The sequence below is a fragment of the Pristiophorus japonicus genome, chromosome 7 (genome assembly GCF_044704955.1).
Source record: "Pristiophorus japonicus isolate sPriJap1 chromosome 7, sPriJap1.hap1, whole genome shotgun sequence".
Classification (NCBI taxonomy): Eukaryota; Metazoa; Chordata; class Chondrichthyes; family Pristiophoridae; genus Pristiophorus; species Pristiophorus japonicus.
The window spans coordinates 168782422-168807257 of record NC_091983.1 but is presented as its reverse complement, the minus strand read 5'-3'; the positions used below and the strand labels follow the sequence as shown (position 1 = coordinate 168807257).

General features: G+C 42.8%; 1 protein-coding gene across 2 annotated transcripts in view; it reads right to left on the bottom strand.

The window, feature by feature from the left end:
- rngtt (RNA guanylyltransferase and 5'-phosphatase) overlaps positions 1-24836 on the bottom strand; it is a 522369-nt gene that overhangs the window by 33540 nt on the left and 463993 nt on the right. The window contains exon 16 of one of the 2 annotated variants that reach the window (XM_070885552.1): positions 2472-3595. The exons of the other annotated variant lie outside the window; for it this stretch is intronic. Within the exon in view, the coding sequence (XP_070741653.1) occupies positions 3432-3595 (164 nt within the window). The 3' untranslated portion in view covers positions 2472-3431. Of the gene's footprint in view, positions 1-2471; positions 3596-24836 lie in introns of those variants that run through there. 2 annotated transcript variants of the gene reach the window in all.

Sequence of the window (24836 nt, the reverse complement as noted above, 5' to 3'; positions counted from 1 at the left end):
CCTCTATCATAAGGTCAGAAGGGGGGCTGTTCACTGATGATTGCACAGTGTTCAGCTCCATTTACAATTCCTTAGATAATGAAGCAGTTCATGCCCGCATACAGCAAGACCTTGACAACATCCTGGGCAAGTAACATTTACATCAGAGAACTGCCAGGCAATGACCATTGCCAACAAGAGAGAGCCGAACTACCTCCCTTTGACATTACTGTCACTGTGTGCCCCACCATTACATCCTGGAGGTCATCATTGATCAGAAATTCAATGTGGACCAGCCACACATATGCCATGGGTATGAGTTGGTCAGAGGCTGAGTATTCATAGAAATCATAGAAATTTACAATACGGAAGGAAGCCATTTCGGCCCATCGTGTCCACGCCAGCCAACAAAGAGCTATCCAGTCTAACCCCACTTTCCAGCTCTTGGTCCGTAGCCCTGGAGGTTACGGCACTTCAGTTGCATATCCAATAACTTTTTAAATGTGGTGAGGGTTTCTGCCTCTACCACCTTTTCAGGCAGTGAGTTCTCAGACCCCTACCACCCTCTCGGTGAAGACATTTCCCCTCAAATCCTCCTGCTAATTACTTTAAATCCTGGTTGATTAACCCTCGACTAAGGGAAATAGGTCCTTCCTATCCACTCTATCTAGGCTCCTCATAATATTATACACCTCAATAAGGTCTCCTCACATCCTCCTCTGTTGCAAAAAAAAAACAAACCCAACCTTTCCAATCTTTCCTCATAGCTAAAATTCTCCAGTCCAGACAACATCCTTGTAAATCTCCTCTGTTCCCTCTCTAGTGCAATCACATCTTTCCTGTAATGTGGTGACCAGAACTGCATGCAGTACTCTAGCTGTGGCCAAGTGTTTTGTTCAGTTCAAGCATAACCTCCCTGCTCTAGTATTCTATGCCTCGGCTAATAAAAGCAAGTATTCCGTATGCCTTCTTAACCACCTTATCGACCTAGCTTGCTACTTTCAGGGATCTGTGGACATGCACTTCAAGGTCCCTTTGTTCCTCTATACTTCTCAATGTCCCATTTAATGTGTATGCTCTTGCCTTGTTAGCCTTCCCCAAATGCATTACCTCACACTTTTCCGGATTGAATTGCATTTGCCACTGTTCTGCCCACCTGGCCAGTTCTTTGATATCTTCCTGCAGTCTACAGCTTTCTTCTTCATTATCAACCACAGAGGCTTCTATTCTCTGGCGAATGATTCACCAAAGCGTCTCCACCATCTACAAGGCACAAGTTAGGAGTGTGATGGAATCCTCCACTTGCCTGGATGCATGAAACTGCAACAACACTCAAGAAGCTGGACACTATCCAGGACAAAGCAGTCCGCTTGATCGGCACCCCATCCACCAGCCTAAATATCCATTTCCTCCACCACTGGCGTATGGTGGCTGCAATGTGTACTATCCAAAGGATGCACTGCAGCAACTCACCCCCTAAACCCTTCACCACCTAAAAGCATATAAGGGTAGCAGGTGCATAGGAACACCAGGACCTCCAGGTTTCCCTCCAAGTCCTTAGATGGACAGATATAGCCATTCCTTCATTGCTACTGGGTCAAATGCTGGTACTCCCTACCTAACAGCATTGCGGGAGTACCTTCACCACATGGACAGCAGTGGTTGAAGGCGGCGACAGCTATCTTCTCAAGGGCAACTGGGAATTGGCAATAAATGCCAGTCTCATCAGCAATGCCCACTTTCGAAGATTGAATAATAAAAAATATATATACACTTATTTATAAAATCTATGTAAATATTTGCATATTAAGCAGAAATAATCTGAACGGAGGTAAGAGAGTCTTTTTCTTGCAGCCTACCTAGATTGGAAGGCAAAATACTAAACCAACCTTTACTTTTAAACAAAAAGCAGAATATATTATCTTCTAGCAAGTGACTTAGTCCTGTGGAAACACTTTCTGCTCCAGGCCTCCTCACAGCAACTGTTTGACCTGAAAGATGACTGTGATTCACCATGCACATTCTACAACAGCTTCTGCGCAAATGAAGGAAAATCCAAAGCTAATAGAAACTCAATGCAAAACACAATGTCACATTTAGGGCATTTCTCATCCATTTTTACTGAAGAAGTGACGTCCAGGCAAAGCATGTACAGGATTTTCACTTCCCCCCCAAAAAAACATGCATCGAGAGAGTTTGTTTTTGGTTACATTGCATGGCTAAATGCAACCATAACAAGAATTGAACTGTTAATTCGATGAAATATAGTACTCCCTGAAGTGTGCTCATTTATTTTCACTTCACTGAAAGTTTCAATGATTTTAAATACCTTTTAGTTAATTAAGATAATAGCTGTATGGTAGATTTAAAAAAATGCAAATTGTTTCAAATGTGTGCTTTTTGGATAAGTTACAGTGATAGTCTATGCAGGCTGGCAAAGAGATGTTAAAACACAACAGCTGAAATAAAAATGAGGGACCTTACAAACAAGCTCAAAACATCTATATTTTTAATTAACAGACAAAATGATGCAACAAAATTCTTCTAAAAATTACATAATCCAACACACTCCATCTTAAGCAAGTAGAAGGTGGTGTCTTTTACTGACACTTATTGCAATTGTTTACATCAAGTCCCCTACAATTTAAAAGAGAAAACGTGAAACTTAATGAGCCAGGAGAAGGGAAGTGGAGTGGGAGAAGCACTTAGGCTGATATGCCTACCTTCTTTAAATTAAAGCAAATACGTGGTTTGGCAGGGGGGGGGGGGGGCGAGAAAGAGAGGAGTGGATAAATCTTTATTCAATTTTATTAACACAAAGTTGGTTCACTTCCCATGCTCTTGTACTGTCTTAGTACACAAAATAAACCTATTAAATAGGATCCTTTCAATTTTGTAGCCTGCATAGTCTGTCTATTAAAACTATCAAATACATTAAATTTAAAAATAAAACCTGTAGAAAACTGTATGATAATTTAGTCTCCACGTTATATCCACAACAGACTACAAAAATGATAGAAAGCAAAATGGCTCTGCTGCATTGAGTACTTTGAATCAACTGATCTAGACTGTGAAAAAACAAAGAAAAAGCATGATTTTCTCCATAGAAGAAATATTTATATATTTGTAGACTCTTGCAAATATAAAATGGGGACTAAAAGTTGTAGTGTAGTAATGAGAGATGAGCCCACAAACAACTTCTGAAATAACCAAGAAGATCTGTGTATATGTAAAGAAAATGAATAAAAAATAACTGCTCCTAATAAGTAATAATTTTTTTATTTTACAGATTATTGAAATAAAAGAAAAATCTAATGATGTTAAAGGCAACGATCTCACCCCCACCACCCAGCTAGAGAGGATAGTTTTAATATCAGCCTATGCAGACCTGCAAAAACATGACACAGTGTTTGAAACTTTTTACAGAGATGTAATGTTTACAAATCTGACGCTTACAAAGCATGGTTTGGTCGCTTCGGAGGTGGTGGTGGCATCAGCTCAGAGTCCATATCCAGGGACTTTTTCCTTGGTTCTCTTTGGGATTGCATTTGATTCCTTTCAATAAATTCAAACAGGAATTCCTTCGTAACTGGATTAGTGATACTGCCGCAGACAGCTGGGAAAAGAAGATGGGAATCAGACAGTGAGACGGGAATGGTTTAATTCTCTAAAGTGCCTCACATTCATATACCTGAATGAGACGGAATATCTATATCTATTATATTCCAAGTTACTTAAGCCGATGTTTTGCACATAGAAACATAGACATAGAAAATAGGTGCAGGAGCAGGCCATTCAGCCCTTCTAGCCTGCACCGCCATTCAATGAGTTCATGGCTGAACATGAAACTTCAGTACCCCCTTCCTGCTTTCTCGCCATATCCCTTGATCCCCTGAGTAGTAAGGACTTCATCTAACTCCCTTTTGAATATATTTAGTGAATTGGCCTCAACTACTTTCTGTGGTAGAGAATTCCACAGGTTCACCACTCTCTGGGTGAAGAAGTTTCTCCTCATCTCGGTCCTAAATGGCTTACCCCTTATCCTTTGACTGACCCCTGGTTCTGGACTTCCCCAACATTGGGAACATTCTTCCTGCATCCAACCTGTCCAAACCCGTCAGAATTTTAAACGTTTCTATGAGGTCCCCTCTCACTCTTCTGAACTCCAGTGAATACAAGCCCAGTTGATCCAGTCTTTCTTGATAGGTCAGTCCCACCATCCCGGGAATCTGTCTGGTGAATCTTCGCTGCACTCCCTTAATAGCAAGAACGTCCTTCCTCAAGTTAGGAGACCAAAACTGTACACAATACTCCAGGTGTGGCCTCACCAAGGCCCTGTACAACTGTAGCAACACCTCCCTGCCCCTGTACTCAAATCCCCTCGCTATGAAGGCCAACATGCCATTTGCTTTCTTAACCGCCTGCTGTACCTGCATGCCAACCTTCAATGACTGATGTACCATGACACTCAGGTCTTGCTGCACCTTCCCCCTTCCTAATCTGTCACCATTCAGATAATAGTCTGTCTCTCTGTTTTTACCACCAAAGTGGATAACCTCACATTTATCCACATTATACTTCATCTGCCACGCATTTGCCCACTCACCTAATCTATCCAAGTCACTCTGTAGCCTCATAGCATCCTCCTCGCAGCTCACACTGCCACCCAACTTAGTGTCATCCGCAAATTTGGAGATACTACATTTAATCCCCTCGTCTAAATCATTAATGTACAATGTAAACAGCTGGGGCCCCAGCACAGAACCTTGCGGTACCCCACTAGTCACTGCCTGCCATTCTGAAAAGTACCCATTTACTCCTACTCTTTGCTTCCTGTCTGACAACCAGTTTTCAATCCACGTCACCACACTACCCCCAATCCCATGTGCTTTAACTTTGCACATTAATCTCCTGTGTGGGACCTTGTCGAAAACCTTCTGAAAGTCCAAATATACCACATCAACTGGTTCTCCTTTGTCCACTTTACTGGAAACATCCTCAAAAAATTCCAGAAGATTTGTCAAGCATGACCCCCCTTTCACAAATCCATGCTGACTTGGACCTATCATGTCACCATTTTCCAAATGCGCTGCTATGACATCCTTAATAATTGATTCCATCATTTAACCCACTACTGAGGTCAGGCTGACCGGTCTATAATTCTCTGCTTTCTCTCTCCCTCCTTTTTTAAAAAGTGGGGTTACATTGGCTACCCTCCACTCGATAGGAACTGATCCAGAGTCAATGGAATGTTGGAAAATAACTGTCAATGCATCCGCTATTTCCAAGGCCAGCTCCTTAAGTACTCTGGGATGCAGTCCATCAGGCCCTGGGGATTTATCGGCCTTCAATCCCATCAATTTCGCCAACACAATTTCCCGACTAATAAAGATTTCCCTCAGTTCCTCCTCCTTACTAGACCCTCTGACCCCTTTTATATCCGGAAGGTTGTTTGTGTCCTCCTTAGTGAATACTGAACCAAAGTACTTGTTCAATTGGTCTGCCATTTCTTTGTTCCCCGTTATGACTTCCCCTGATTCTGACTGCAGGGGACCTACGTTTGTCTTTACTAACCTTTTTCTCTTTACATACCTATAGAAACTTTTGCAAACCGCCTTAATGTTCCCTGCAAGCTTCTTCTCGTACTCCATTTTCCCTGCCCTAATCAAACCCTTTGTCCTCCTCTGCTGAGTTCTAAATTTCTCCCAGTCCCCAGGTTCGCTGCTATTTCTGGCCAATTTGTATGCCACTTCCTTGGCTTTAATACTATCCCTGATTTCCCTAGATAGCCACGGTTGAGCCACCTTCCCTTTTTTATTTTTACGCCAGACAGGAATGTACAATTGTTGTAATTCATCCATGCGGTCTCTAAATGTCTGCCATTGCCCATCCACAGTCAACCCCTTAAGTATCATTCGCCAATCTATCTTAGCCAATTCACGCCTCATACCTTCAAAGTTACCCTTCTTTAAGTTCTGGACCATGGTCTCTGAATTAACTGTTTCATTCTCCATCCTAATGCAGAATTCCACCATATTATGGTCACTCTTCCCCAAGGGGCCTCGCACAATGAGATTGTTAATTAATCCTCTCTCATTACACAACACCCAGTCTAAGATGGCCTCCCCCCTAGTTGGTTCGACATATTGGTCTAGAAAACCATCCCTTATGCACTCCAGGAAATCCTCCTCCACCGTATTGCTTCCAGTTTGGCTAGCCCAATCTATGTGCATATTAAAGTCACCCATTTATAACTGCTGCACCTTTATTGCATGCACTCCTAATTTCCTGTTTGATGCCCTCCCCAACATCACTACTACTGTTTGGAGGTCTGTACACAACTCCCACTAACGTTTTTTGCCCTTTAGTGTTCTGCAGCTCTACCCATATAGATTCCACATCATCCAAGCTAATGTCTTTCCTAACTATTGCATTAATCTCCTCTTTAACCAGCAATGCTACCCCACCTCCTTTTCCTTTTATTCTATCCTTCCTGAATGTTGAATACCCCTGGATGTTGAGTTCCCAGCCCTGATCATCCTGGAGCCACGTCTCCGTAATCGCAATCACATCATATTTGTTAACATCTATTTGCACACTTAATTCATCCACCTTATTGCGGATACTCCTTGCATTAAGACACAAAGCCTTCAGGCTTTAAAGATTTATGAATCCTTTAAAGATTGCATTTATTTCAGTTACTAGTCCAAAAAAATGATGTGCTAGTCGACAGAAAAGTAAATTGTATGGAAATGTCTTCCTTCATAAAAACAAGGTTAAGTAAAATATACCCTGAATTGTCAGTTATCATAACTTACACAAGCTACATTTCGGAAGTAAACACTTGTCTTTTAGTTCGCTCGTGCTGATACACAATTCCATAAATTTAAGTTTAACATTTAAACTTATATGATGTAAAATAAAAACATAAAATGCTGGAAATACTCAGCAGGGCAGGCAGCATCTGTGGAGAGACACACAGAGTTAACGTTTCAGGTCGATGGCCTTGCGTCAGAACAGTTTCTATTTTTAATTTTGCTTATATTTCAGATTTCCAGCATGTACAGTATTTTGCTTTTGTATTTAAACTTGTATTTATGTGGCTGGTTGGAATGAAACTGTGCTTTAGCGGCAGCTACAGAGATGAAGGGTATTTTATGTGTGTGTATTTGAATACTTGTTTTTAATTAAATGTCCTTGCAGAAGATAAGGTGAGATGCATGTACAGAACCTGACCAATTTATAGCTGCAGAAAGATTGAAATCTGGGAAAACTGCCCAGTTTACCACTCTAAAGGATAATATTTTCTCTAAGCAATGGAAAAGAGAAGTCCAATTTAAAGTTCCTAAGTTAACAAACCTTCCTTTTTGGCCACTGTACTTTCGAAGATAATATATCTTCAAAAATAAAATTTTGTTTTACAAAACATGCAAAATAAATGGCAAAATATTTTTATTGAAATGCATCTTTAGGTTTCTCCCTGCACAGCACATTTGTGATATTTCTGTGATGTTTATATAACCCTATTGCTGACAGAATCTTGTCTATGAACTGCCTTTCTACAAAATACTTCCAACACTGGCAAGAATTTCCCTATCTGAGGATCAGATAGCATTTCACACAGATACAGACCGGTTTCATCTGCTGCAAAATAAATCCTCATTGTCTTCTTTCTGTCCGTTTGCAGGCTTTATCTACATGATAATAAAAAGAAAGCCTATCTCTAGACACCAGAATGTCAGTTGTCCCTTAAGCATGTATTTTTTTTTCCTCTTTACACTTGGACCTGAATGTACATTTTTGTTTTAAGCATTCAGTGATTTACATGCAATTTATGCTGCAGTTTGCAAAGTGAATTTGGCTTCACACCAATACAAACTGTGTACTTTAATTTGGTGCAAAGGCACACAAAGCATATTTAGGCAAGTCATGCGAGACCACCACCAGGATATTACTCATAACACTTCAGCTTTACATCTGCTGCAGTATCAACATTGGGATCACAGCAGGATTGGAGTTACCAATTTATGCCCACAAGAAAGACATTCTGTAACATCCAGGTAGAAAAATGTATCACAATTATTGAACAAGGAACACATTGTACAATTATTTAAAATTACACTCATTTTGGTATTCGTGGATTTCATATTTAATCTTTTACTCAGGTAAGAGATTGAAAGCATGGAATTTTACAGCATATGTGGCCATTCAGCCCACTGTGCCTGAGCTGGCTCTCTGAAACCTATCCACTTAGTCCTATTCCCCTGCCTCCTCCTAATCATCAGTAAAGTGATGGAAGGAGACTTCTCTAATGTCAGCAAGCAACCTCGCCAACCTCAATAACTTGCTCATTGACACTCAGTTTAGGTTCTGCTAGAAATACTTGGCTCCAGACCTCGTCTTAGTCTTGATCCAGGCATGGGCATATGTTGAATGTCAGAGGACAGATGAGGGTGACCGCCTCCATACCAAGGCAGCATTTGACCGCGTAAGGTAGCAAGGAATTCTAGCAAAACTGAGTTCAATGAAGGGGTGGGGGCTGAGTGGAAAACCCTCCAGTGACTAGGATCATATCTGACACAAAGATGGTTCTGGTTGCAGGAGACCAATTTACAGTCCAGGACTTTGCTGCAGTAGTTCTTCAGGGTAGAATCCACGTACCAACCTTCCTCAGCTGCATCATCAATTACCTTCTCTCCATCATAAGGCCTGTAGTGGAGCAATTCTGCAGTGTCCACTTCCATCCACAATTCCATTGATAATGAAGCAGTCCAAACCAGCCTATAGAAGGACCTTGGCGGCATTAGCTAACAAGTGGCATGTACCATTTGTCCCACATAAGTGCTAGGCAATGGCCATCGCTAACAAGAAAAGGCCCAACCACCTTCCCACTTTAGATGCCCGGTGTCAGCTTCAAGCACTCTCATGTCAGGTTTCTTTTTTTTATCATTCTTCAGGATGTGGGCGTTGCTGGTAAGACCAGCATTTATTGTTCAGCACTAGTTACCCCTGAGAAGGTGATGGTGGGCCTTCAGATCTCTGTATTGTACAGTTAGATATAGAGAAAAGCTCTCTCCACACTGTTGAAACTATGGGCCAAATTTGCCCAGGAGTTGCTCAGTTTTTTTTGGAGCAACTTGATTTTGCTGGAGTATCTTAAAAATCCCCATTCTGCACATTTAATTTGCGCCAGTGTAAGTGAGCTTGTTAGGATTTTTTTTAGTTTAGTTTTGTTCAAAGGGGGGCATTATCAGCCACCTACACCTGCTTTGGCCATTTAAGCCAGTTTGGACAGCTAATAGTTGCTCCAAACTAACTTAGGCCAGTGTACGTGGCCACTTGTGGCCGCACAGAAAACCCTTGCCGAGAGTTAAGAAATCAGCGCAGGTATAGGGAAGGGAAGCACAGAGAACCTTGCAAAGCACTAAACACCTTCACAACATTCATGAAGCAAATAAATTTAAAAAAAAAACTTAAGTCCTACCTTCATACCCAGCCCATCTGGTGGATAGGTGCTGTTGGTGGGAAGCCCGGGCGGGAGAGCAGTGAACTGGCCATACACGCAAGCAGCAGTCGGCTGGGCTCACAGAAGGAGGCTGCAGGAGGGCTGGCAGGAGGTTTATACGTTGTGGGCTGGGATGATCCGAAGGCAATTCACACCGTTCCCTTCACCGAGGTTTGCTCTGCTTTTGCATTAGCTAGTTCACATTTTACCTTTACGTCTAGTGACAACATTGAGCACCTCCAGGCCAAGTATCAGTCGATCAACCTGCATAATTGTCCCAACAATGCAACTACATCTTCAAGCAGGTTTCATCGCAGTACAGGTTTTCACATTCCACGTTCACAGTCCTGATAGTTTCTAAATGAGTCTGGCAGTTAGCTCTATTTAGGATAGATGAGCTAATTTTATGCTGTTAGCTCATCTCCACTGAGAATAGGACTGAAACTATCCATGAGTCTTTCACTTGACTTTCTTCATAACTGACAGAGAGGCAAATCATCACTCACTCTCCCAGAGACGGGAAGGCAGCGGCCGGCCTGTGCGGCAGGCCACTCGACCCGGGATAGGGGCGGGACACGTTGGGTCCCATGCTGCAGGCACGCATCATCATCATCATGGGACGAGCTACAGTGCATGCGCGAACACTCTACTGTGCATGTGGACACCTGCCGGCACTCTTTTAGGTGCAGGGCCCTAGCTCTGCCCCCCACTGTGATTGCAACGCCAAGCACTAGGACGGTCCACAGAGCAGGGAGAATACGGCAATATATTTTCAGCGCCGTTTTGAGAGTAGAAAGTCGACGCACCTCAGGTAAGTGCGCTGAAAAAAACGGAGGGCCAAATTTGGGCCTAATATGCCTCCACCTCCAACCTTCGAGAACGAATATCAACTGCACCACATGTAACATTTTCCATAGCAACTAACCAGTGAGATTGTCAACTTAATGACAACTTGTACTGAATTAGTGGTAGTGTTGTGTTGTCAGTCCATGGCTACAATGAAATAAGTTCGGCCAGGTTTTAAAAAGGCAGAAAGTGGAACACAAGTTAATTCAAAGGAGCTCCACCATTAATAATTGGCTTAATTGGTGCTCTTATTTAACCAGTGGTAATCATATTCTTGTTGGAAAATGTGGGTTAAGAGTAATACCATCAAAAGTGCAATTACTTCAATTTACCATGTTCCATTAGGTAGAACCCATGAGGTAAACATTAAATGCCTACCCAAAAATCACCCTTCACACACAAATAAAACACCATCTTATCCATTAACTACATCTGGATTTTAAAAAACTACATTCAATAACCGAGCAGACATGAGTCACCATTAGGAATTCAAGGAACTTCATCTTTACAAGAGAAACTGCGCTCACATAAGGGACAGCAGCAACAGTTACTTACCGATTTATTTACTTTGTACAGTTCATCCATTCTCTAACACACTTTGCCTGCATCCATGACTCATACCCAGAGAACAGCGAAATAATAACAAAGGCTTTCATAGAAACATAGAAAATAGGTGCAGGAGTAGGCCTTTCGGCCCTTCGAGCCTGCACCGCCATTCAATGAGTTCATGGCTGAACATGCAACTTCAGTACCCCATTTCAGGCCGTGCTGGGTGCTGCATTCATTATATTAATGTCTCTCTCTACATAATGAATACATTTTTGAAATCTCAAACAAAAGTATGGAGTGGTCTTAGAACTATAATTGTATCAGCAGAAATACTCATCAAACATGACTGATTACTTTTTCGCACTGGACCGAGGAGATGTCAATAAGTAATTGAATCAAATAAGGGACAAGATAAAAATAATAAAAGCCAGAAAAATTATACTCATTAACCTTTTTGCTCACTTAATTATGATTACAATTGGATGGACTTAGCCAAACAGATTTTGTCTCTTCTGAACTTCAGGCTAACATTACAATACAGAAAAATGTAATAATGAAATGGTGACTGTTACAGTAGGAGTACACTGAATATTTCTATTGACAAAATGAATGCTATAAGACTACTATACATATTCAATTTCTTTTTCCTCCACTTATTTTACAAATGAAAATTACTCATTAATTTATATGCCATCAAAAGTAGCATTATATTCCAAACAAAGGTCACATGATGGTATTCTGAAAACAATAGCAATTCATTTACCAGTGCCAGATAATTAACAACACAATTTTCAAATTTGTGTTTTAGTGCAAACTTTCATGATTTATCAAGTGTATCTCAGTTGTACTTTATTTATTTAAACTTATAAGGAAGGCAAAATTTTTAGAGAATCTCGAGGAAGGGCTAAAAATGAACAGTGAAGGGATAAAACAGTCTAAAAACCTCAAGGGTGGAAGGCTATAGAAAAACGCATCAGAGCAGATAGGAGGTTAAGGAGAAAGGCAGTGAAGGAAAGAAAAATATAGAAGTGAAAAAGGTTCCGAGGAATATGAATAGGTCAGGGTAGGAGTGTGTGCAAATGTACAAAGTATTAGAAATAAATTTGGAAGCTTGAGGCATTAGTTCAAATGGTGGTGCATGATTTTGCAACCTTGATCTCGCCTTGATTGCCTTCAATCAGGGCGAGATCAAGAATCAAATATTCTTGGCATTAAATTTTCAGGACAAGTTGCACAATTTGAATTTGTCTGGATAGAATTAAGAATTAATGGTACATGACAAAAGCGTGTGCTCAAGGGTTCTTGGAATATATCTAAGACTATTTACCTAGTCAGTATGCGGCATGTGCAAGGAACTGTACAGCACTAGATCTGGTTAACCAAGTCGGAGCAAGTAAGTGATTTGACTATAGTTGAATATTTTAGAAGTAACCGGAGTTCACAGTGAAAATAGAAAAAGATAAGTTGTCTAAGAAAAATGGTTTTGAGTCAAAATGAGCTTTCAGTTACACGAAGGAGGCATTCATAGAATCATAGAAATTTACAGCACGGAAGGAGGTCATTTTGGTCCATCGCGTCCGTGCTAGCCGACAAAATGCTATCCACACTTTCGAGCTCTTGGTCCGTAGCCCTGTAGGTTACAGCACTTCGGACTCGAATTTCCCTAACCCGTTTGTCTGGCGCCCTTACCCGAGGTGCGCTGTTTTTGTCCGCCTCCAAGCATGCCGAAAAAAGACGTCGTTATTCTGGCCGCTCCCCAGCCTTTCTTCAGTCGTGGCACAGTGTGGCTCAATGGATTAAGGGCGGAGCCAGGTCCCCCCTATGTGCAGTAGCTCCTGGCAGCCCGAATCTGTGAGTACGCGCTGTAGGCTGTGTGGGAGGGGCCCGAAGCACGCCGCCCCTAGCCCTGACCGAATGGGCTCCCTCATCGGTGGCCTGCTGCGTTCCCTAAGGTAGGACTTCTATTTTTTATTTGTTATTTACTGATTGATTTTGGTGCTTTAGGTGCAGGGTTCCTTTTATTTTTTTATTTGTTATTGATTGATTGCTTATTACTTTGGTCTTGGTGTTTTAGGTGCAGGGTTCCCTCTATTTTATTTGTTAATTAATTGCTTATTACTTTTTGTGCTTTGTTTGGTGCTTGGTGGTGCTTTAAATGTAGTTACTCGCACCGATTCCTTAACTGTAAGTAAGGTCTTTCGCTGCGGACAAAAGTGGACACATACGCTGCCCTAAGTTAGTTTAGTACAACTTTTTTCTGGCCAAATTGGCATAAATGGTCTAAGTGGCTCGGAACGCCCCCCTTTGAAAAAAAAATTGACCGAACAAAAAACCTAACTAACTCACTTACACTGGCACAAATTAAATGGCCATATTTGCAACTAAAAAAAATACACCAGAAAAATCAAGTTACACCAAAAAAAAAACGGTGCATCTCATGGGGAAATTTGGGCCCGAAAGTGAATATCTAAGAACTTTGAGGGTTTCTGCCTCTAACACCCTTTTAGGCAGTGAGTTCCAGACCTGCCACCACCCTCTGGGTGAAAAAGCTCCCCCTCAAATTCCCTCTAAACCTCCTCCCAATTACTTTAAATCTATGCCCCCTGGTTGTTGACCCCTCTGCTAAGGGAAATAGGTCCTTCCTATCCAATCTATCTAGGCTCCTCATAATTTTATACATTTCAATAAGGTCTTCCCTCAGTCTCCTCTGGTCCAAAGAAAACAAACCCAGCCGATGCAATCTTTCCTCATAGCTAAAATTCTCCAGTCCAGGCAACATCCTCGTAAATCTCCCCTGCTCCCTCTCCAGTGCAATCACATCTTTCCTGTAATGTGGTGACCAGAACTGCACGCAGTACTCTAGCCATGGCCTAATTAGTGTTTTATACAGTTCAAGCATAACCTCCCTGCTCTTGTATTCTATGTCTCGGCTAATAAAGGCAATGATTCCATGTGCCTTCCTAACCACCTTATCTCCCTGGCCTGCTACCTTCAGGGATCTGTGGATATGCACTTCAAGGTCTCTTTGTTCCTCTACACTTCTCAGTGTCCAACCATTTAATGTATATTCCCTTGTCTTGTTAGTCCTCCCCAAATGCATTACCTTGCACTTCTCAGGATTGAATTCCATTTGCCACTGTTCTGCCCACCTGACCAGTTCATTGATATCTTCCTGCAGTCTACAACATTAGGCCAGATTAATTGGTTCAGAATATTGTCAGAATAAATAGCAGATTAGTATTGGGAGATAGTTAAGTATGACATGAATGAGGTGCAGGTTGAACATATTTCAAATGGGAGTTAAGTGGCGTTGCGTCAAAAGCAGTGGTTGCACAGATATAGAGGTTAAAGCAAAAAAACGATTTAAAATTATGCACATCATAAATATTGGAAAGATAATACAGAAGAAACCTATGAAAATTATAAAAGGTACAGTTGGCAGCAAAATTGGAGAGATTTGTGAAGCTGATAAAGCATGAAAGAAAAAAAGAAATAGCAGGGGCTTTAATAAGCACACAGTCCAGGGTTCCAGATACATAGTTCTTTAAAGGTACGAATGCAAGTAGACAATCAAGTGGAATTCTGGGTTTTATGTATAAGGGTATAAATATAAAGACAAGGAAGTCATGTTGAATTAATAATGATACTGATTAGGCCACTCAGTATTGCCTGCAGTTCTGGCAACCCATTATATAAAAAAAGACTTGCATTTATATAACGCCATTCACGACCTCGACCACCCAAAGCGTTTGACAGGCAATGGAGTACTTTTGAAGTGTCGTAGTCACTGCTGTAATGTAGGAAACGCGGCAGCCAATTTGCGCACAGCAAGCTCCCTCAAACAGCAATGTGATGATGACCAGATAATTGGTCCAAATTTCCCCATGAGTTGCACCGGTTTTTTTGGTGTAACTTGATTTTTCTGGTGTATTTTTTTAGTTGCAAATACGGCCATTTAATTTGCAGCAGTGTAAGTGAGTTAGTTAGGTTTTTTGTTAGGTTAGTTTTTTTTTTCAAAAGGGGCGTTCCCAGCCACTGACAACCATTTATGCCAATTTGGCCAGAAAAAAGTTGTACTAAACTCACAGAAGGCAGCGTATTTGTGTCCACTTTTGTCCGCACAGAAAGACCTTACTTACAGTTAAGGAATCGGCGCAAGTAACGACATTTAAAGCACCAAGCACCAAACAAAGCACAAAAAGTAATAAACAATGAATTAACAAATAAAACAGAAGGAACCCTGCCCCAAAGCACCAAGACCAAAGTAATTAATAAATAACAAATAAAAAAATAGAAGGAACACTGCACCTGGACTGGAGGGTAGCTAATGTAACACCACTTTTTAAGGAAGGAGGGAGAGAGAAAACGGGTAATTATAGACCGGTTAGCCTGACATTAGTAGTGGGGAAAATGTTGGAATCAATTATTAATGAGGAAATAGCAGCACATTTGGAAAGCAGTGACAGGATCGGTCCAAGTCAGCATGGATTTACGAAGGGGAAATCCTGCTTGACAAATCTTCTAGAATTTTTTGAGGCTGTAACTAGTAGAGTGGACAAGGGAGAACCAGTGAATGTGGTGTATTTGGAATTTCAAAAGGCTTTTGACAAGGTCCCACACAAGAAATTGGTGTGCAAAATTAAAGCACATGGTATTGGGGGTAATGTACTGACGTGGATAGAGAACTGGTTGGCAGACAGGAAGCAGAGAGTCGGGATAAACAGGTCCTTTTCAGAATGGCAGGCAGTGAAAAGTAGGGTACCGCAGGGCTCAGTGCTGGGACCCCAGCTATTTACAATATACATCAATGATTTGGATGAGGGAATTGAGTGTAATATCTCCAAGTTTGCAAATGACACTAAACTGGGTGGCAGTGTGAGCTGTGAGGAGGATGCAAAAAGGCTGCAGGGTGACTTGGACAGGTTAGGTGAGTGGGCAAACACGTGGCAGATGCAGTATAATGTGGATCAATGTGAGGTTATCCACTTTGGTGGCAAAAACACGAAGGCAGATTATCTGAATGGCGGCAGATTAGGAAAAGAGGAGGTGCAGCAAGACTTGGGTGTCATGGTACATCAGTCATTGAAAGTTGGCATGCAGGTAGTACAGCAGGCAGTGAAGAAGGCAAATGGTATGTTGGCCTTCATAGCGAGGGGATTTGAGTATAGGAGCAGGGAGGTCTTACTACAGTTGTACAGGGCCTTAGTGAGGCCTCACCTGGAATATTGTGTTCAGTTTTGGTCTCCGAATCTGAGGAAGGACGTTCTTGCTATTGAGGGAGTGCCGCGAAGATTCACCAGACTGATTCGTGGGATGGCAGGACTGACATGAGGAGAGACTGGATCAACTGGGCCTGTATTCACTGGAGTTTAGAAGGATGAGAGGGGATCTCATAGAAACATACAAAATTGTGACGGGACTGGACAGGTTAGATGCAGGAAGAATGTTCCCAATGTTGGGGAAGTCCAGAACCAGGGGACACAGTCTAAGGACAAGGGGTGAGCCATTTAGGACTGAGAGGAGGAGAAACTTCTTCACTCAGAGAGTTGTTAACCTGTGGAACTCCCGACCTCAGAGAGTTGTTGATGCCAGTTCACTGGATACATTCAAGGGGAAGTTAGATTTGGCCCTTACGGCCAAAGGGATCAAGGGGTATGGAGAGAAAGCAGGAAAGGGGTATGGAGGTGAATGATCAGCCATGATCTTATTGAATGGTGGTGCAGGCTCGAAGGGTGGAATGGCTTACTCCTGCGCCTATTTTCTATGTTTCTATGTTTCCAAAGCACCAAAATCAATCAGTAAATAACAAATAAAAAATAGAAGTCCTACCTTAGGGAATGCAGCGGGCCGCCGATGAGGGAGCCCATTCGGGCAGGGCTAGGGACGGCGTGCTTCGGCCCTTCCCACACAGCCTGCAGCGTGCGTTTGCAGAAATGGCCTGCCAGGAGCTACTGCACATGCACGCAGACTCTAGCGTGCATGTGCAGAGGTCCTGGCACTGTCTTCAGCGCCGTGACGTAGCTCCGCCCTGCTCCCTTTGTTCTGCACCACGCCAGCTCCACAGACGGCCCGAGACTCCACCATGATCGCAAGTATTTTTTTTGGAGCTGCTTCTGATCTAAAATGTCGGTGGGGGAATCGGAGGTACGCCGAAATATCCGGAGGGCCAAATTTGGGCCCAATGTTTTTTTTAGTGATGTTGGTTGTGGGATAAATGTCAGCTAGGACATTGGAGAGAACTCCTCTGCTCTTCGAATAGTGAGATCTTTTACGTCCTCCTGAGATGGTAGACTGGGCCTCGGTTCCATCCGAAAGATGACACCTCCAACTGCGAGTGTCAGCTTCAATTTTGAACCGTCCACCCTCTGACTCAGAGGCGAGAGTGCTACCCACTGAGTTACGAGAATGGAGTGAGGAATAAATGAAGAAAGCTTCAAAAAATGTTTTTTGTTCACTGCAACAGAGAAGTTTAAAGAGGGATCTAATACAGGTTTCCAAAATTATGAACATTTTTGAGAGCATAAATAGCAAAAGATTGTTTCAATTAATTATAAAATTGGTAGTAAGGGGACTCAGAATTATTACTGGAAAAATAAAGGGGGAAGTTAGAAGAATTTTTTTCATGCATGGAACTATGAGAATACAAAATTCTTTACCACAAGTGGTTTTGAAGTAGAGACTATGGGCTTTATTTGCGGCACCATTGGGTGACGATTATTTGGCGCCCGCAGATTTTTTTTGAGCAATCTTGATTTTGCAACTTTCCTCAAAGTTGGTACGCTTGTGGCAACCGTCAGCGGCGGATTTTTTGTACGGCAGATTTTTTGGCGCAGATCTGGTTGAAAACTGATTTCCGTGCCGTTTTTGGCCCTTTAACAGAGTTTTGCCAATCACGATTTTTTTCAGGACGGCCTTAAGTTCCGAACAGAAAAACCCTACTTAAGGAAATCTGCGCTGAGTATATTTGAGTTTTTGGAGAGAGGGAAGAAGACAGTTTAAAACACAAATTCATGATGATTTTTGCAGAGGGAACTTGGAAAATAACTTGGAAAGATAATTTTTCCCACAGAATGTTAGAAATAATTTTTTTTCCATGTTATGTGAGAAGGCAAAATGCGACTGCACCCCGCCATAGAATCTCTGCTCACGGGGCTCCAGGCACGGGTCCGAGGAGTGCCAGCCGGCCGGCAGCAGGATCGCTCCTTCGCTGGACACGAGCACAGGAACTCGGCACTTGGATTCCATCCCGCCGGGGCTCAGCTTGCAAAGAAGCAGCGGGGGGAGGCGGGGCGGGTGGAATACAAGCGTCGAGCTCATGTGTTTCTGTCTGGCCAAGGAAGAGATCCTGTCGGCATGCACTCCGAAAATGTGCATCAGAGATGGCACATCAAAGCAGCAAACATACGCATTTCGGCAAAAGCTCAGTGCCATAAATCACTGTGCGTTGCGTCTCCAGAGACATAGAAACATAGAAAATAGGTGGAGCAGGCCATTCGGCCCTTCGAACCTGCACCACCATTCAATATGATCATGGTTAAGCATGCAACTTCAGAACCCCATTCCTGCTTTCTCTCCATACCCCTTGATCCCTTTAGCTGCAAGGGTCACATCTAACTCCTTTTTGAATATATCTAACGAACTGGCCTCAATAACTTTTTCCATGGTAGAGAATTCCACAGGTTCACAATTCTCTGAGTGAAGAAGTTTCTCCTCATCTCGGTCCTAAATGGCTTACCCCTTATCCTTAGACTGTGACCCCTGGTTCTGGACTTCCCAACCTCAGGAACATTCTTCCCTGCATCTAACCTGTCCAATCCCGTCAGAATTCTGTATGTTTTATAAGATCCCCTCTCATTCTTCTAAATTTCAGTGAATATAAGCCAAGTCGATCCAGTCTTGCTTCATATGTCAGTCCTGCCATCCCAGGAATCAGTCTGGTGAACCTTCGCTGCACTCCCTCAATAGCAAGAACGTCCTTCCTCAGATTAGGAGACCAAAACTGTACACAATATTCAAGGTGTGGCCTCACCAAGGCCCTGTACAACTGCAGTAAGACCTCCCTGCTCCTATACTCAAATCCTCTCATTATGAAAGCCAACATACCATTTGCCTTCTTCACCGCCTGCTGTACCTGCATGCCAACTTTCAATGACCGATGGACCATGACACCCAGGTCTCGTTGCACCTCCTCTTTTCCGAATCCGTCCCCATTCAGATAATATTCTGCCTTCCTATTTGTGCCACCAAAGTGGATAACCACACATTTATCCACATTATACTGCATCTGCCATGCATTTGCCCACTCACCTAACCTGTCCAAGTCACCCTGCAGCTTCTTAGCATTCTCCTCACAGCTCACACTGCCACCCAGCTTAGTGTCATCTGCAATCCTGGAGATATTACATTCAATTCCTTTGTCTAAATCATTAAGCATATTGTAAATAGCTGGGGTCCCAGCACTGAACCTTGCGGTACCCCATTAGTCACTGCCTGCCATTCTGAAAAGGACCCGTTTATTGTTACTCTTTGCTTCCTGTCTGCCAACCAGTTCTCTATCCACGTCAATACACTATCCCCGATACCATGTGTTTTAATTTTGCACACTAATCTCTTGTGTGGGACCTTGTCAAAAGCCTTTTGAAAGTCCAAATACACCACATCCACTGGTTCTCCCTTGTCCACTCCACTAGTTACATCCTCAAAAAATTCTAGAAGATTTGTCAGGCATGATTTCCTTTTCATAAATCTATACTGACTTGGACCGATTCTGTCACTGCTTTCCAAATGCGCTGCTATTACATCTTTAATAATTGATTCCAACATTTTCCCCACTACCGATGTCAGGCTAACCAGTCTATAATTCCGTGTTTACTCTCTCCCTCCTTTTTTAAAAAGTGGAGTTACGTTAGCTACCCTCCAATCCATAGGAACTGATCCAGAGTCAATAGAATGTTGGAAAATGACCACCAATGCATCCACTATTTCTAGGGCTACTTCCTTGAGTACTCTGGGATGCAGACTATCAGGTCCTGGAGATTTATTGGCCTTCAATCCCATCAATTTCCCTGACACAATTTCCTGACTAATAAGGATTTCCTTCAGTTCCTCCTTCTCGCTAGACCCTTGGTCCCCTAGTATTTCCAAAGGTTATTTGTGTCTTCCTTCGTGAAGACAGAACCAAAGCATTTGTTCAATTGGTCTGCCATTTCTTTGTACCCCATTATAAATTCACCTGATTCTGATTGCAAGGGACCTATATTTGTCTTCACTCATCTTTTTCTCTTCACATATTTATAGAAGTTTTTGCCATCAGTTTTTATGTTCCCTGCAAGCTTACTCTCATACTCTATTTTCCCCCTCCAAATTAAACCCTTTGTCCTCCTCTGCTGAATTCGAAATTTCTCCCAGTTCTCAGGTTTGCTACTTTTTCTGGCCAATTTATATGCCTCTTCCTTGGATTTAACATTATCCCTAATTCCCCTTGTTAGCGACAGTTAGAAACATAGAAACATAGAAAATAGGTGCAGGAGTAGGCCATTCGGCCCTTCGATGAGTTCGTGGCTGAACATGCAACTTCAGTACCCCATTCCTACTTTCTCGCCATACACCTTGTACTAGTATTAAAGACTACATCTAACTCCTTTTTGAATATATTCAGTGAATTGGCCTCAACAACCTTCTATGGTAGAGAATTCCACAGGTTCACCACTCTCTGGGTGAAGAAGTTTCTCCTCATCTCGGTCCTAAATGGCTTACTCCTTATCCTTAGATTGTGACCCCTGGTTCTGGACTTCCCCAACATTGGGAACATTCTTCCTGCATCTAACCTGTCTAAACCGGTCAGAATTTTAAACATTTCTATGAGATCCCCTCTCATTCTTCTGAACTCCAGTGAATACAAGCCCAGTTGATCCAGTCTTTCTTGATATGTCAGACCCGCCATCCCGGGAATCAGTCTGGTGAACCTTCGCTGCACTCCCTCAATAGCAAGAATGTCCTTCCTCAAGTTAGGAGACCAAAACTGTGCACAATACTCCAGGTGTGGCCTCACCAAGGACCTGTACAACTGTAGTAACACCTCCCTGCCCCTGTACTCAAATCCCCTCGCTATGAAGGCCAACATGCCATTTGCTTTCTTAACCGCCTGCTGTACCTGCATGCCAACCTTCAAGGACTGATGTACCATGACACCCAGGTCTCGCTGCACCTCCCCTTTTCCTAATCTGTCACCATTCAGATAATAGTCTGTCTCTCTGTTTTTACCACCAAAGTGGATAACCTCACATTTATCCACATTATACTTCATCTTCCATGCATTTGCCCACTCACCTAACCTATCCAAGTCACACTGCAGCCTCACAGCATCCTCCTCGCAGCTCACACTGCCACCCAACTTAGTGTCATCCGCAAATTTGGAGATACTACATTTAATCCCCTCGTCTAAATCATTAATGTACAATGTAAACGGCTGGGGCCCCAGCACAGAACCTTGTGGTACCCCACTAGTCACTGCCTGCCATTCTGAAAAATACCCATTTACTCCTACTCTTTGCTTCCTGTCCAACCAGCTCTCAATCCACGTCAGCACACTACCCCCAATCCCGTGTGCTTTAACTTTGCACATTAATCTCTTGTGTGGGACCTTGTCGAAAGCCTTCTGAAAGTCCAAATACACCACTCTACTGGAAACATCCTCAAAAAATTCCAGAAGATTTGTCAAGCATAATTTCCCTTTCACAAATCCAAGCTGACTTGGACCTATCATGTCACCTCTTTCCAAATGCACTACTATGACATCCTTAATAATTGATTCCATCATTTTACCCACTACCAATCTCAGGCTGACCGGTCTATAATTCCGTTTTCTCTCTCCCTCCTTTTTTAAAAAAGTGGGGTTACATTGGATACCCTCCACTCCATAGGAACTGATCCAGAGTCTATGGAATGTTGGAAAATGACTGTCAATGCTTCCGCTATTTCCAAGGCCACCTCCTTAAGTACTCTGGGATGCAGACCATCAGGCCCTGAGGATTTATCGGCTTTCAATCCCATCAATTTCCCCAACACAATTTCCCAACTAATAAGGATTTCCCTCAGTTCCTCCTTCTTACTAGACTCTCTGACCCCTTTTATATTCGTAAGGTTGTTTGTGTCCTCCTTAGTGAATACCGAACATGGTCTGCCATTTCTTTGTTCCCCGTTATGACTTCCCCTGATTCTGACTGCAGGGGACCTACGTTTGTCTTTACTAACCTTTTTCTCTTTACATATCTATAGAAGCTTTTGCAGTCCGTCTTAATGTTCCCTGCAAGCTTCCTCTCTCATACTCTATTTTCCCTGCCCTAATCAAACCCTTTGTCCTCCTCTGCTGAGTTCTAAATTTCTCCCAGTCCCCAGGCTCGCTGCTATTTCTGGCCAATTTGTATGCCACTTCTTTGACTTTAATACTATCCCTGATTTCCCTTGATAGCCACGGTTGAACCACCTTCCCTTTTTTATTTTTACGCCAGACAGGGATGTACAATTGTTGTAGTTCATCCATGCGGTGTCTAAATGTCTGCCATTGCCCATCCACTGTCAACCCCTTAAGTATCATTTGCCAATCTATCCTAGCCAATTCACGCCTCATACCTTCAAAGTTACCTTTCTTTAAGTTCTGGACCATGGTCTCTGAATTAACTGTTTCATTCTCCACCCTAATGTAGAATGCCACCATATTATGGTCACTCTGCCCCAAGGGGCCTCGCACAACGAGATTGCGAATTAATCCTCTCTCATTACACAACACCCAGTCTAAGATGGCCTCCCCCCTAGTTGGTTCCTCGACATATTGGTCTAGAAAACCATCCCTTATGCATTCTAGGAAATCCTCCTCCACCATATTGCTTCCAGTTTGGTTAGCCCAATCTATATACATATTAAAGTCACCCATGACAACTGCTGCACCTTTATTGCATGCACCCCTAATTTCCTGTTTGATGCCCTCCCCAACATCACTACTACTGTTTGGAGGTCTGTACACAACTCCCACTAACGTTTTTCTGTCCTTTGGTGTTCTGCAGCTCTACCCATATAGATTCCACATCATCCAAGCTAATGTCCTTCCTAACTATAGCATTAATCTTGTTTTTAACCAGCAATGCTACCCCACCTCCTTTTCCTTTTATTCTATCCTTCCTGAATGTTGAATACCCTTGGATGTTGAGTTTCCAGCCCTGATCATCCTCGAGCCACGTCTCTGTAATCCCAATCACATCATATCTGTTAGCATCTATTTGTACAGTTAATTCATCCACATTATTGCGGATACTCCTTGCATTAAGACACAAAGCCTTCAGGCTTGTTTTTTAACACCCTTTGTCCTTTTAGAATTATGATGTAGTGCGGCCCTTTCTGTTTCTTGCCTTTGTTTACTCGGCCTTCCACTATTGCTTTTTACCTTTCTACCATCTGTTTCTGACTCCATATTACTTCACCCTGTCTAGCTGCATAGGTTCCCATCCCCCTGCCATATTAGTTTAAACACTCCCGAACTGCATTAGCAAATGTTGCCCAAGTCCAAACCGTCCCTTTTCTACAGGTCCCACTTCCCCCAGAACTGGTTCCAAAATCCCAGGAATTTGAATCCCTCCCTCTTGCACCACTGCTCAAGCCATGTATTATTTCCAACTATCCTGCTCCCTCTACTCTGATTAGCACGTGGCACTGGTAGCAATTCAGAGATTACTACCTTTGAGGTCCTACTTTTTAATTTAACTTCTAGCTCCCTAAATTCAGCTTGTAGGACCTCTTCCTGCTTCTTACCTATATTGTTGATACCTACATGTACCACGACACCTGACTGTTCACCCTCCATCTCCAGAATGCTCTGCAGCCGCTCCGAGACATCCTTGACCCTTGCACCAGGGAGGCAACATACCATCCTGGAGTCTTGGTTGCGGCCGCGGAAACTCCTATCTATTCCCCTTACAATACAGTCCCCTATCACTATCGCTCTCCCACTCTTTTTCCCACCCTTCTGTGCACAGAGCCACCCATGGTGCCATGAACCTGGCTGCTGGTGCCTTCCCCTGGTAAGTCATCTGCCCCAACAGTATCCAAAACGGTATATCTGTTTTGGAGGGAGATGGCCGCAGGGGACTCCTGCACTGCCTTCCTGCTCTTGCCTTGTCTCTTGGTCACCCATTCACTATCTGTCCTAACCCTTACCTGCGGTGTGACCAACTCACTAAATGTGCTATCCACAACATTCTCAGCATCGCATTGAGTCACCTTCCCAGTTTTATTTTACCGCCAGACAGGGATGTACAAGTGTTGAAGTTCATCCATGTGATCATTAAATGTCTGCCATTGTCTATCCGCCGTCAACCCTTTAAGTATCATTCGCCAGTCTATCCTAGCCAATTCACATCTCATACTATAGAGGTTACCTTTCTTTAAGTTCAGGACCCCAGTCTCTGAATTAACTGTGTCACTCTCCATCTTAATGAAGAATTCTACCATATTATGGTCACTCTTCCACAAGGGGCCTCACACAACAAGATTGCTAATTAATCCTCTCTCATTACATAACACCCAGTCTAGGATCACCAGCTCTCGAGTTGGTTCCTCGACATATTGGTCTAGAAAACCATCCCTTCTCAACTCCAGGAAATCTTCCTCCACCATATTGCTTCCAGTTTATTAGCCCAATGTCTATGTAGATTAAAGTCACCCATGATAACTGTTGTACCTTTATCGCATGCATCCGTAATTTCCGGTTTGACGCCATCCCCAACCTCACTACTACTGTTTGGTGGTCTGCACGCAACTCACACTAGCTTTTTCTGCCCTTTGGTGTTCCACAGCTCTACCCATACAGATTCCATATCATCCAAACTAATGTCCTTCGCTACTATTGCGTTAATCTCCTCTTTATCCAGCAACGCTACCCCACCTCTTTTCCCTTTCTGTCTAT